The sequence below is a fragment of the Chenopodium quinoa genome, unplaced genomic scaffold (assembly GCF_001683475.1).
Source record: "Chenopodium quinoa cultivar QQ74 unplaced genomic scaffold, ASM168347v1, whole genome shotgun sequence".
In the NCBI taxonomy this organism is placed as follows: domain Eukaryota; kingdom Viridiplantae; phylum Streptophyta; class Magnoliopsida; order Caryophyllales; family Amaranthaceae; genus Chenopodium; species Chenopodium quinoa.
Window position 1 is genome coordinate 4,028,366 of NW_018744991.1, and position 15,545 is coordinate 4,043,910.

Genomic DNA, 15,545 nt, shown 5'->3' on the forward strand with positions numbered 1-15,545 from the left:
ATTCATCAATTACTTGCTTCTTGAGAAAATAATGAACATCTACAAAATGCTAACCAGCACTTTCCACACATACCTTTCCATTTCTGGAATCAACCAAAATGCCCTCAGGATTGTCTCCAACAATCACAAGCATTTTACAGTCAGGGCTCAAGGACGTATGCTGCAAAGTAAAACTGACGGGTAAATGGAAGGAAGTCAAGGAACTACCCACAAGATGAACTTATTCATGCATAAATAGGATCAAAGATCCTATGTGGATGTTTTATTGGTAAGTTCTCATAAGCTCTACTACTTAAATTTGGTAATAAAAAACTTCATATTATGAATAAAACATGAATCAAATAAGAAACAGTAAAACATAATTAAAAATAAAAAATAATAATAATTAAAAATAAATAAATAAATATATACAACAATCCACAAGTCAAAAGGTCAGAAATGAGCCTTGCACAAGTAGGTTACGATTAAACAAACAAGGAACTATGGCTTTCCCCCCATATAGATACAAATATACCATGCTTCATTGTTCAGTGACCGTGTCCATGCCCAGATATTTTTTTGCTGTCCGCCTGGACAAGCACACTACTTCATGTTTGCACCATTAATCTCTCCAACTAGACTTGGCAATCCTTGTAATGGACCGGGTTTAGCTAACTGATTTATACTTAGTTTAATGGAAGAAGGACTGATTCTCTTATAATTAATCGAAGGATTACAATTGATAGATAGTGTAGTAACTTGAGGTTACAAATCTCCAAGCAACTTGAGGTTGCAACTCTTTTGTGTTTGCCTTACAATTTTCTGGATACCCCTTCCCTCCATACTACTCCCATACTTAACTAGAATGGCCAGGCTGACCTTAAGGATTACATGTGATACATAGCTAAAGTAGAAAAACATAAATAGAGCACAAAGAAACTAGTTGCCCTCCTTTCCTTCTCAATTTCTTAATTACTTTTGTCATCTTCTAAATTGGAGTTGTTAAGGCATGGAATTGTTCTCTGTTGCAGCCCTTGGTTGTTGTTGTTCTTGATTGACTTTCCTCCTCCTTGCATAGCCCTTATCGGAGGTTGACCCGCATTGAGACTTGGGATACCAACTGTCACGGTCCGGGAGTTTGGACCCCGAAACGTGCGGCGCGCTCTAGCCTTTTGGCGGCAAGAACGCTAGTCTTGAGCGGAAGAGGGGCTTGTGAGCACAAAGCAACACAAGCGGGCAATAGAATCTCAGGAGCACTCACGTCTATCTGGGCGACGGAGTGCGGGTGGTCGGGGCTTGTGACGGCCGATACTTCAAAGCGGGCAAAAGCGGGTCCGAACCACGAGTCCTTAGCGCATCAAGTTGGGTTGGAGGGGAGCTAATATGCAAGTAAGACACAATATCTATAAAGGTCTAACAACAAACAAGCATAAAAGCAAGGCAACACTTGGTACTTGGGTCCGTGACAATACCCCGCCCCAAAAGACTCACCTTGTCCTCAAGGTGGAAAAAGTCTGGGAATCGCTGATTCAGGGCTTCGCCGTCTTTCCAAGTGGCTTCAAAAATCGGCAGCCCCTTCTACTTGACCAAGACTTCCAAACCACCTCCATGATTGGCGGTTGTTCTCTTGACCTCCATGATTGCTTCTGGCTCAACCACCAATTCGAACTCTTCGTTAAACTGCTCCGGTATATTAGGACTAACCAAGGCATCCCTCACCGCGCGTTTCAATTGAGAGATGTGAAACACGGGGTGAATTTTGCACGTTAGTGGCAGGTCCAATTTATACGCCACCCAGCCGACCCGTTGAACCATCACACATGGCCCATAGTATCTCGCTGCTAATTTCTGAAATGGGCATTTCGCCAATGATTTCTGGCGGTAGGGATGGCAATCTAGTCCGGATCCGACCCTACTCCGCCTCGATCCGAGGAAAAATATCTGCTCCGAGTCCGAGAAAAAAGTAATCCGAGTTCGACTCCGTTAAAATAATCCGACTCCGAGTCGGAGGAAGGTCGGAGTCAGATCCTACAAAAAATCCGAGAAAAAATCCGACTCCGACAAATGTCCGACGTTAACGGATTATCCGACTCCGACTCCAATAGATAGTGGATTTTTGTATGGGTCATGGTGGCATTGGGTGTGAGTTGTAAAGGCCCAAATAGCCCAACATCTCAAAGTATATTGAATAATGAAAAAAAAAACTCGGAGTCGGGTCGGATCGGAGTCGGAGGTCGGATATTGAAGTCAAAGTCGGAGTCGGATGTCGGATTTAACCTCCGAATTTAGCATAATCCGCTCCGAGTCCGGCCCATTGCCATCCCTATTTGGCGGTATGGGCGAAGCTTCAAATAAATTGAATTCCCCACCTCGAATTCACCATCAGTCCTCTTCCTGCAAATTCCTTCATCACCAGCTGAGCTTGAATCAAATTTACTCGTAACTCATCCAGCCCAAAGTCACGTTCTCGCAACCCTTCCTCCAAGCTGTTGACCGGAGTTTGTCCTGAGCCAAGCCGCCACAACTTTGGTGGTTCACTGCCATAGACCACCTTGAAGGGGGTCATCTTGGTCGACGTATGTGGTGATGTGTTGTAGGAATACTCTTCCCTAGCTAGCCACTTTATAAACTTCGAGCCCCTTGTTTACTATCTCAGTCTGCCCATCAGATTGTGGGTGATAAGCAGTACTCCGTTTTAGTTGCGTGCCTTGGAATCGAAAAAGCTCTTTCCTAAATATACTCATGAACACACGATCGCGGTCGGAGACAATCGAAGAAGGAAACCCATGGAGGCGCACTACCTCCTTGACAAAATAATCCGCCACCTTTAAAGCATTAAAGGGGTGCTTGAGGCCGATAAAATGGCTATATTTGGACAATCAATCCACCAGTACCAACACCGAGTCGATACCCTTGGATAGAGGTAAACCTTCCACAAAGTCCATTGAAATGTCATCCCAAATCGCCGTCGTAATCAGGAGCAATTGGAGGAGACCAAGGGGGTATCGTTGGGCCACCTTGCTGCGTTGACACACCTCACACTTGCGCACATACTCTCCGATCTCCATCCTCATTCCCTGCCTTTTTGTTTGGAGATTTTCTAGAATTTATTTGAAAGCGAGAATTTCTTTCTTTATTTGTTTACTGTAACTACTTGAGCCGGGCGAGGGGAAACTTTCACGTCCGGCTTTGAAGGGGGGCGATCTTATAGGATAGGATCCTATCCCATTTTTTCATTTGCTAGGCCTATAGCGAAAAAACCTACTTTTTTACGATTACGCGGTTTATTCGAATATGAAATCCAATCTTGGAAATACAACATCCCCCTTTTTTTTACTACCCAAGGTTTTGATACATTTCGAAATAGAGAAATATCTACCGGAGCAGGCGCTATTCGAGAACAATTAGCCTATTTGGATTTGCGCACTAATATAGATTATTCATTCGCGGAATGGAAAGAGTTAAGGGAAGAAGGGTCCATAGGAAATGAATGGGAAGACCGAAAAGTTGGAAGAAGAAAGGATTTTTTAGTTAGACGCATGGAATTAGCTAAGAATTTTCTTCGAACAAATATAGAACCAGAATGGATGATTTTGTGTCTATTACCGGTTCTTCCTCCCGAATTGAGACCGATCATTCAGCTAGATGGAGGTAAATTAATGAGTTCGGATATTAATGAACTTTATAGAAGAGTCATCTATCGGAACAATACCAATCGGCGACCGTTTGAAGATAGGTCTTTACTTCGCCATCGTGACCGCCTATAGGGGTGGCGTGGTATTCCTCCAGCAGCTTAGGAATAAATTGGGAATTTTTGGGCAACACAATTCTATTCTTGTAGAGAAGCTTGTTGCCTTCTAATGAAAACCACTTTGGATCCTCACCCTTTACAAGACCCTTTTTGAGCTGGCTAACCAAACATCTCCTTCTAATTCCTTCTCCAATTAAGCCCACTCGACCCAACTTGATGAAACCATAGCACGAATTGGGCTTCAGAGACTATTTGGCCCATTTCCCCTCCAATCCGAGATAGTGCATCCGCAACCCGATTGGAAGCTCCGGGTTTATATTGCACCTTAAAATCGAACCCGACCATCTTTCTTAGCCACTTTTGATATTCCCCCCCCCCCTCGACCTCCCTTTGTTGCGTGATGTACCAGACACTTTGGTCAGTCCTCACCACAAAGCGTCGGCCCATTAAATAATGCTTCCAACGAACTATAGCTAAACAAATTGCCATTAGTTCCTTCTTGTACATGGACTTGACTTGGGCCCGAATTCCCAACATTTTGCTATAATAAGCTATGGGTCGACCCACTTGCATGAGAACCGCCCCAAGCCCATAACTCGAGGCATCAGCCTCAACCACAAACTCCTTTTCGAAATCTGGCATGGCTAATACGGGAGCGGTGACCATTGCTTCCTTGAGTTGACAAAAAGCTTGAGTAGCTTCCTCGGTCCAACCATAACAATCTTTCTTGAGGTGGGCCGTAAGTGGGCCAGCTATCAAGGCATATCGAGCTACAAATTTTCTATAGTAGCCCGTGAGCCCAAGGAAGCCTCTACGCTCCCTCAAATTCTTTGGACATGCCCACTTCAAGCTGGCTTGCACTTTCTCATTATCCATGGCCACACCATGGTAAGAAATGACATGACCCAAGTGTGCTACTTGCTCTTGCCCAAATTCACACTTCTTGAAGTTGGCATAGAGCTTGTTTACTGCCAATTTCCAAACACTTCTTCTAAGTGTTTTACATGTTTAACACTCATCTTTGCTATACACTAAGATATCATAAAAAAAAAAAAAGACGAATTTCAGTAAGGACGGACGGAAAATATCATTCATTAATGATTGAAACGTGGCCGGTGCGTTAGTGAGGCCGAAAGGCATCACAAGTAACTCATAATGACCCTCATGTGTGCGAAAGGCGGTTTTCGGCACATCTTCGGATTTTACCCGAATTTGGTGGTAACCCGATTTTAAATCGAGTTTCGAAAAAATACAAGCCCCATGAAGCTCATCAAGGAGTTCGTCGATAACCGGAATGGGATATTTATCCGGCATCGTCTCCTTGTTTAATGCCCGGTAATCCACGCAAAACCTCCAAGACCCATCTTTTTTCTTGACAAGCAAAACCAGGCTAGAAAAAGGACTTGTGGATGGCCTAATAATTACGGCCTCGATCATTTCTCGAATTAGCTTCTCGATCTCGTCCTTTTGAATTTGGGGATAGCGGTAAGGTCGAACGCTTACGGGATCACTACACTCCTTGAGTATTATTGCATGCTCATGCTCACGTTGAGGAGGAAGTCCCATTGGCATATGGAACACTTTGTGATATATTTTTTTTTTTTTGAAAGAACACTTTCTGATATTTTGCAACAAGGCCTTTAATAAATTCTGGTATGGGCTTAGTGGTTTGGGCATCTTCTTTTTCAACCTTGTTGACTTCCACTAGTAGCCCAACCTTCTCCTTACTCAAACTTCTCACCATAGCTTTCAACGAGACTTTTGATTTCTCAAGGGTTGGATCACCCACCAAGATCACCGAAGTTCCGGCGACGGAAAACTTCATGATATGAGTTTTCCAATTTGTGACCACCGAACCCAACTTCTCTAACCATTGCACCACAATTATTACCTCGGCATTTCCAAAGGATAAGGACAAGAAATCCTCGGTAATGACCACCCCTCCATCTAATTTGACCACTAGCTTTTTACATACTCCTCGTCCCTTCACCGTATCCCCATTCCCGAGGGCCACATCGAACTCTCTTTTCCTAGACACTTCTAAATTTAGCTCCGACACTAGGAAATTATGGGTTTCCCCCGGGTCAATCATGACCACCGCTCGCCGCCCGTATACTTCACCGCCAAGTTTCATTGTTTTTGGGTTTAAAGTCCCACCACCGAACACAAGGATACTCCAATGGTGATTTCATTTGCTTCCAACGTCTCTTCCATTTCTTCCTCTTCTCCTTCCATGCCCCCTACGTCACCGGCGACCATAAGGGTAAGCTTCTTCCGTTTGAGACAGTGGCCAACCCCACACCTCTCATCACATCTAAAGCACAACCCCTTTGTCCTTCGTTCTTGCAACTCCGATTCCGTCAAACGCTGAGTAGAACCTGCTGACTTGCTGCTCGAAGTTACGTTGGGCTGCACCACGCTAGCTGAAGCTTGTGATGATTCAGGGGCCTTGGGCCATACTTTTGGGCCCAAGCTGTTAGGTAGCCCATAGATTTTGATAAGCCCAGAACTTACTCCACTTTACTCTATTGGGTTACTGGCACTCGACCCACCGAAAATTGACCCACCCTTCCATCCACCAGTTGTTGTCTTCTTTTCTTGCTAGAATCGGTTTCGTTCCTAAATTCTCCCCGCCACCTCCATTGCCCTCTCCAAACTTGGAGGATTAAGCAATCTATATTCCGCTTTACTGTTCTTTCTCAGGCCATTAATAAATTGACCCGGCATGATGCTTTCCGGGATGTCTTCGGCGCCGCCATCTCGATGAACCACCGCCGATACTCAAAAACCGTCCCCTCTTATAATACGGCCAACCACTACTCATGTAGGAAGCCAGAGTGGGATAGGCGAAATTCACTGAGAAGATTTTGTTTGAGGTCCGGCCACCCATAGAACAACCGGCGTTTTTGCTCCCATTGAAACCACTTCAGCGCCGCCCTGTCCATGGCGTCCACCAACGCCTCCATCTTTTCTCTCTCTGTGAAGCGGTAAACCTCAAAGTACATCTCCGCCCTTATTATCTAGTTGTCAAGGCATGAAATTGTTCTCTGTTGCAGCCCTTGGTTGTTGTTGTTCTTGATTGACACGCATTGAGACTTGGACTACTTGGGTCCGTGACATGACCCGAAAGCATTGACCCAAACCCAACCCGAAATGGAGTTGACCCGAATATGATCCGATGCCCGAAATGACCCGACCCGACCAAAAGTGACTTGACCCGATTTAAACCCGAATTGATTGAGCCGAATCGACCCGAAAGTGGCCTGATTTTTGAAGTGAATAGGGTAAAATGGGTAATTACTTAGTTTAGGGCTTCTTTCTTTCCTATGTAATAGGTACTCACGTTTTTTTTTTAACGATTTACTTTATTTTCCAACTATTTTTTAAGTGAATTTATTTTGGTGACCCTACACAAACTTGACCCGACCCAAATTGATTTGACCCGAAAATTAGCCCTAAAAATTGACTCGACCCAAACTAACCAGAAGTGCTGACACGAATTTGACCCGACTCGAGCCGAACCCGACCTAAATATTTGCTGACCCGAAATAGACCCGACCCGTTTGTCGGGTCTAACTCCAACTAAGTATTTAAGCCCAAGTAATATTCACCTTGTACTATGTCTATATGGAATAAAAACAACCATTCATCTTTGGCCTCCATACCAAGGAAATAAAGAAAACAATAATAGCCAGGTTCGAAAATTTAACAAACCATTGTTGTAAATCACAGGTTTACTCCTAAAATCTGAATCCTTAGAACATCAAATGTACTGCAAGCTGCTTACATTCACCCAAACTACATTTGGATACCTGCTCCACCAATACACTGAGACCTAATGGGTGGCACTGCTAGATATTAAAGACAAAACACACATAATTCTAGAGTGAATTGAACAAAGATGAATGAGCATGGAGAACAGACACATGATAGAAATAATATGATCCAACAGAACTATCCTCTATTCTTTATTATGCATTGATTTTTAACTTCCAAATTTGATAGAATGAAGATGAAATTGAAAACCAACATCTATATTTTGATATTTCTTGGAAATTTCTCAACTTCAGAAAGTTCAGATCAAGCAATTTGATACTATTCTCATTTTTTTAAAATTGCAGCAATTTGACTTTACATTTTTATGACAAACTTTGATCATATTTTTAATAATACTATAATATCAAATGTTACAAAGTAGGCTGTTTGCATAGCCTAAATGTATACAGTCAATATACATTTTATAACTTTCACTAGTTGAAAATAATGGTCAAATGTGATGATAAATTTTTGCATTGTAATGGAAACAGAGGAATTATTTATAAATATGCTTTAGAAAAAAAAACCTCCATGTGCAAATGTGCAATACAGCCTGATAAATAAATATGATAACATAAAAAAATTTACAACATTGCACAGACCTTTCACTTCCCATATGTAACTCTCACAATTGAATCTTCCAAATTAACTCTCCTCAACTTTCTAAAAAAGATAAGTCAGAAAATCCATATAGGCCAAAATATTTATTTAGAAACTCCTTCACCAATGAAAACCAAGACTCCTAAACTACTACCCAAACATCTTCAACTCACCTAAATACTCAAAATGATCCACGTCAGATATTTTCAATATCACAACCAAATTCACCATGATGCAAAATTTCAGAATCCCTGTCCCTCAAATTTATTACACTACATGGCCAGGGTAGGTCAAGAAGCCATCCTACCATGCATGGCTAATATCCTCATCCTCTTCATTCAAGAGAACCATAACTGATTTGCCAAGATACACAAAGAGATAGCATAGTGATACAGGGGAAACTAATTAGTTCTTTATGAGGCGGAGGGAATAGTTTAAAAAGCAATTGTAGGTAAAATTGATGCAAGTAGACTAAACTATAGGCCACCATAAAATCTTCCAACTAAACATCATCAAATATACTTTTTTAAACATCCTTCCCAGTTGCCTTACTTTGTACATTTCCTTAGTTTGATGATTCATAGAACAATATAAATGTCAGCTATTCATTAGATTTAAGATAGAGAAAGGCAGAAAATTCCTTCACTGAGCTTAACTTGATTATATTTGAGCTCACTCAAATTCGACTAAGTTATATGAGCTAAAACATGAATAATATAACATTCAACTCAACTCAGTTTCACCAAATCTCAAGCTCTCTCACTTCCTAATAATGAAGCAAAAAGAGAGTAAAAAAAGGAAAGCATTTAAGCAGATAAGAGAAGTTTAAGTTATACTGATGAAGATCTATGCTAAAGCTTTGTTGACAACTTTTAAAATTACAAATGGTAGAGGACAATTCACCAAGCAAGCTACCAATCAATGGTATGTAATAAGAGCTACCCATAACAAATTCAATGGTTGGAAAGTACAATTTAAGAATATCCATGTGGTCCCAACAAGGCACCCATAAAGAAATAATTGTATACATTAAGATATCATAAATCTGAATAAATTACAAATTAGGCCAAAATAAACCACTACCATAAAGATGCCTAATACGTAATTCTATTCCACATTAGATAAGAGAAGGTTTGTGCATTCCATACTAACCGCATACTAAATTACTCTTCATTTCATCTCACGTACATACGTATAGACATTTCGATCATTCATCTTGGACACAAAGCATGAAAATGTTTTACAAGTTGTACACAGATATTAACATAGACCATCAATGCCACAAAATCACTAATTTGGAACAACTTATCCTATTCCCTTCAGGACTATAAAAACAGAATTGCAACATTTCCGCACAATGCGAGAGAAAGCCTCATACTCCCCACGCAAAGTAAAAAGCCTCAAACAATACTCACAATCTCACAATGAAGAATTCACAGTAAGTCTACCAAAGAAACTTCTTACAAGGAAAGAAAAGGTAGGACTTTGACTTTAAAACAGCTCGAAATTTTTTTTAACACAATGAGAAGTGGAACGAATTCGTCAAAGAGGATAAAGATAATCATGTCAATTTGACCACTTTAATCAGGAACACAACAATAACAGCATGCCCCGTTATTAAACTCTTCAACCTCCGCATGAAACCAATGCAAAGAAATTACTTTCTATGATTGGGCCAGAATAGAAGACACTAAGAGAACAAAAGTGACTAGAAAGTCATATTCTAGGAGTCAACATCAAGAACAGCAGCTATGAAGCATAGAATCATTCAACTTATTCATTTAATATTTATAACAATTCCATCTCATTAACACTTAGAAACATGAAATGATTCACGAAAAATGTAAACACCAAGCTTAAAACATGAAATGATTCGTGGCATACTAAAATGCATGTGACTCTCATGCACACATAACTTTGTCCACAAAAACTATAATAAGGAAAAATATATCTGGAAGCAAACCTCAAAATGGAAACTGTAACAAATAAGTAACTCCTCTATTTTTTTTTTCTCTTTCTCACTGTTTTCTCCTTAAAGTCAGACGCCCAACGTTACTTGACTAAATTTGTTTTTTGTTCTTCTCCAAAAAAAAACATTAATATTTTTGTTCTTCTCCAAAAAACATTGATAGAAGGTAGCAGCTTTTATCCCTCATGTCAAAAATCTTACCCTAACGAAAAACTACTTTCTTCCGGATATGGCGGTGATCTACGCAATGGCCCTTAAGCTCCACTGGCACTTTAACTTCAAACAATATCTCCCAAAGCTATGTTAACGCAGTGAGAAAGGGAGTGGGAAGTAGAGAGTGGAACATAAAACACAAAAATACTCGGTTAAATCAACCATTTGTTTCAGCCAAAATCTCCAAAGGGGTTTCAACTTCAAAACATAGGACATATTTAAGCTAGATTAAGAAAACAAACCATTGAGCTCACTCAATTATATATTACCACATGTATGATTTTAGCTATCTTATCTTCCCTGTGTAGCCAAAATCTCTCCCACTTCTCTGTCACTTCACCTTATTTCCAACATCTTTACCGACCTAAAAACTCAGTGGCTATCAAGGTATTGTTTCATCACAAATTTTTCAGAGAAATCTGCCAAATTGATATTTTTGCGGGTCATCGATGCGTTGCACTTTCCAGACCGGATATAGTGATAAATATGCAAGGGTTGCTAGGTTGTCGTCCGAAAGCGACACGCCACATTGCCCGAGTGTGGTGCCAAATGAGCAGGGGCTTGCCATTGGGGCGTTCCGTGCAGAGCAACGCACTGCACTTCCCACACCCAAGTGTAGTGATAAGTATGCAAGGGTTGTTAGCCCGTCACCCAACGACACGCCACAATGCCTGAGTGTGGTGTCAATTGATCAAGGGCTTGGTTTAGAGTATAAGGTGTGGTACGATAAAGGTGAAGTTGTTATGTGGCAATGAGATTGTGAATGTTAATAGTGTTTATGATCTTGAAGTTGAGAGAAACGATAATTTTGGGAGGACTTAGATGAGGTGGTACAAGGGGTCCTCCACACACAAAAATATACATTGGAGGTGATTTAAATTGGCATGTTGGGGTAAGTCGAGATGGCGTCAAGAGTGTCCATGGAGGCTTTGGGTATGACATAGGGACGCAAGTGGTGAGGCTATTATAGATTTTTCCCAATCATATGACTTAATCTTGGCTAACACTTTGATTTAAGAAGAGGGATTCCCAATAAGAGTGGAGCAAATGCAACACAAATAGACATCCTGCTCACAAGGAGAACGAATAGACAAAGTTGCATAAACTGCAAGGTCATCCTAAGAGAAAGTGTGGTCACCAAACACCGGCCTTTGGTTATGACTATTCGTTTGAAAGATAAGACAAAGATAATGGGGGGATAAGAAGAGCCAAGGATAAGATAGTGGACTCTAAGGGATGCAAATGCTAAGTTTTTTACAGCAAAAGTAATCAAGGAGGCGGGTTGGGATGGAGGGAGAGCTGGATCCAGACATGACTTGGTTACAAATTCGTGACAGTGGCCAAAGAGGTCTTAGGGGAATCAAGGGGGGGGGGGACTTCCACGGTGGAATGAAAAGGTGAAAGCAGTAATTAAGTGAAAAAAGGGAATGTCGTTAAGCTTTGGAAAATGTAGGAGCGATAAAACCTTTGCAATGTATAAGGAAGTTAAGAGTAAGACAAAGGCAATTGTTCGCCAAGCGAAAGAAAAGGGATGAAGAAAATATCATTTATAAAATGGCAAAAAGAAGAAAAGAGGCAAATAAGGATATTGGCATGGTAAAGTGTGTTAAAGATAAGAACCAACTTGTTCTAGTACAAGGTGAGGACATTAAGGACATGTAGAAGGGGTACATTGATGAACTGTTTATTGGAAGTAAAGGAGTTGTGACAGGAGACATCCCTATGAGTGATGAAGAAATCAACGTGGAGTATGTGCGGAGGATTAGGAGAGTAGAGGTGGAGATTGCACCGAAGAAGATGAAGCCGAAGAAGGCGTTTGGCCTTGATGTGTAGAGGTTTTAGGTAAGATTTGTATTGATTGGTTGACAAACCTTTTTAACAAGATATGGAGGCTACAAGGATCTCGCAAGATTGGAGGAAGAACACCTAAGTCACAGTCTATAAAAACAAAAGAAACGCTAAAGATTATCATAATTAAGTCGTGGGAAAGAGTAAATGAACATAGGTTGAGGGCATGCACAAGCATTTCAGATAACCAATTTGGTTTTATCCCAATCTATTTGATAATCGATTTAAAGAAGGCATATGATAAGATGTTAAGAGAGGTACTTTGGTGGGCAATGTTGAAAAAAGGTATTCCATAAAGGTACGTGAACCTGGTTAAGGATATGTATCGGGATGTGAAAACAAATGTAAGGTCATGTGGAGGATTGACAAAAGAATTTCCTATTGCAATTGGATTGCATTTCTTTTCGTAGCGAGATGAAGTAATTGAGGCGAATTCAAGATGAGGTTCCATGGTGTATCTTATTTGCGGATGATATCGTTTTGGTAGATGAAACTAAAGATGGGGTTAATGCCAGAGCAATGGAGGCAAAGATTGGAATCTAGAGGGTTTAAGTCAAGTCAAAGTAAGACTGAATATTTAGCATGTCGCTTAAGTACACACAAGGGGGACAAGCGATGATGTAGTGAGATTAAACAGAAAGGACTTTAATATCTTGGCTCGATCTTCCAAAAAAAAATGGTGACATTGATCAAGACATAGCTCATAGGATTAAGTCGGGGTGGCTTAAATGGAGAGCGACTACAAGAGTATAAGCATTCCCTTACATTTGAAAGGGAAATCCTGTCGAACTGCCATAAGACTAGTGTTGTTCTATGGTACAAAATGTTGGGCTTTTAAGGAGCACATAAAAAAGAAGAAGGTTACGGAAATGCGCATGTTAAGATGGATGTGGAGGAATACTCTAAGAGAAAGAGTCATAAATGAGGTTATTCGCAAGAAAGAAGATGTGACGAGCATTGCAAACAAACTAAGGAAAAATCGCCAGTTCAGCATGTAAGACAAAGACTCGAGGGTGCACCGGTACGAAGAGTGGAAGAGTAGGACCATGGAGGGGTTAAACGAGGGAGAGGAAGGACTTAAGGAGGGTATGAAGTATATTGATTTACATGAGCACGAGGCATTTGATTGTAAGGGATGGAAGAAAAAGATTTTTGTGGATAACTATACAAAATAATCATTTTTGGTTCATGTAGCCGACCCACTTATGGGTTTAAGGCTTTGATTGATTGATAGATATCTATCATATTTCAAATTGTTTGCTAACAAAAATAAAGTAAAAATAAAACCTCTTGGACATATCAAAATTCATTGATTTCCTTTAAAAAGATATTTTGTTATAGTTATAGCCTACTCCAACCCCTTGCAAAACTTTCAACAACTTCACAGCTCTACAAAAAAACCACTAAATCTTGGACATATCAAATTTCTGAATAGATTTCCTTTACAAAGATATTTTATAAACCCCTTGCAAAACTTTCATTAACTATGCAGCTCCAACTCTAACTTCCCCTTTAAATTGAACTTTTGTATTTCATAAAAAAAAAATTAAAAAAAAAAAAAAAAAACAAACAAACCTTGAACTTATAATTTATGTTGTTCATACTCATTGCTGAACATATCCTTTATTGTCTCCTGGTTATATCATATGTGATTATAAGGTTTCATATTGTGATTATAAGGTTTCCCTATGGTCTTATCGATAAAAGATTATTTACTAAATTTGGTTCAAAAATATACTATTAAGTTAAGAGTTGCATTTTAAATTCCATGTCATAAATGGACTGATTTAAATACGAATGGTGCATACTCTAAAAATCTGATATCTAAAGGCTAAGTCGGTGATGCTAAGTGTAAAGATAGGTGATCCTAAAAAGTAAGAAAGTCTTCACAATTACGACTAAAATTGAAGGCTCGTGCCTTAAATAATGATACCAAAATGGTAAGAAAGTGACACTAAGCCTTAGCATTTACAATGTAATTTTGAAACAAATATTGAATTCTAGGAGTCTTAGTTTTAAAAAGCGCGCCTCAAGAGCGCGTAGGCGCGGGCAAAAACACCTCAACCTTCCAAGGCGCACGCCTCAACGCCGTAGGTTTAAAAGCGCGAAAAAGGGGATTTGGATTAATATTTGTAATAATTTTTTTTTAAAAAAAAAAAAAAAAAAAAAAAAAAAACAATTTTTCTTCAAATTGAAAACTTACCCACTCTTTTAAATGATAAATTGAGCAAAAGCCCCTTCTTAAATGAATGAAATTGCTTTAATTTAACCCCTTATTGAAAACCCTAATTAAAAAAAAAAAAAAAAAAAAAAACTAATTTACAAAATACTAATTAATCGAAGAAATTGATTGGTGCTGCTACAACGAGAAATCCTCGACGGTTTTCGGCACCAGGTTTCTTCATCTTCTTCACATGTAAGGGTTTTTAAACTAAGCTGGGAGCTAAATTTAATTCCATCTCCACCCCCCTCCTCCTATTGGATAAGGAAAAAAAAAATCACCAATTCTTCAAGAAACAAGGTACAAAAAGAGGACAAGTTGTCCAAACAATAACAAAACTACAAATTTGCCTAAATCCTATGTATCAACAAAATTGAGCATACCCATCTTACACCATTTATGCCTTCTATTAATGTTAGGCCCTTAACTAGTTTTACTAATCCTAGGCTCATATCCTCGGCCCTATTAGAGCAAAACACTCCACCCTCCATTTTACATTCTAAAAATCACCCTGCCTATGCCACTTGTGGTGTTTAAAAAAAAAACTTATCAACGAGGAGCTCGAACAATAGTGGAAGCAAGACATCAAGGAGGACATTACCCATCCTAACAAGGTAAAAAATTCAATGCCAATTATTATCCATCAAAGGACAAGGTGGAAGTTTGGGCAGCTGATAATTTGATGGATCAGTCCGATAAATCAGAGTTTGGAAACTTGAAAAAGGTTGAAAATTAAAAGTGGCTTGGAAAGGGCTTAACAAACTTCATAGCATGGGAAAGGGCAGTGAAGTATGTATTTGAGAGGAAGGGGCTTGGAAACAGAGGAAAGGCAAGAATAAGGCCCTGAAATGGGCTGACATGAGCTGAACTCAAAATAAGCCCAAAAGAAAACAGCCTTTAGTGATCACTAGATGAGTCTTAATGAAAGATGTACCAGCTTTTTGCAAGGGAGAGGAACTAAAATTTTCCCACTAGATAGTTGAATATACAATACTAAGGGCCTTATAGAAGTTAGGCATCAAGGAGCCCAGTGTCTAGGCTTTCATTCAGAGAATAAATTATGTTCTTTGTCCCATGTTTTAAAAGAAAATCAGGAATAAAAAGCAAATACATCTTTGTTTGTATAATTTATAATGTTGTTAGCTTTC

The 15,545-nt window shown here is 39.7% G+C and overlaps 1 protein-coding gene across 2 annotated transcripts in view; it reads right to left on the reverse strand.

Annotated features, from left to right (window-relative positions):
- Positions 1-15,545, reverse strand: part of LOC110707082 (uncharacterized WD repeat-containing protein C2A9.03-like) — a 29,046-nt gene that overhangs the window by 854 nt on the left and 12,647 nt on the right. For both annotated transcript variants that reach the window (XM_021885119.1, XM_021885118.1), the window contains exon 9: positions 74-160. In XM_021885119.1, the coding sequence (XP_021740811.1) occupies positions 74-160 (87 nt within the window). The remainder of the gene's footprint in view (positions 1-73; positions 161-15,545) is intronic.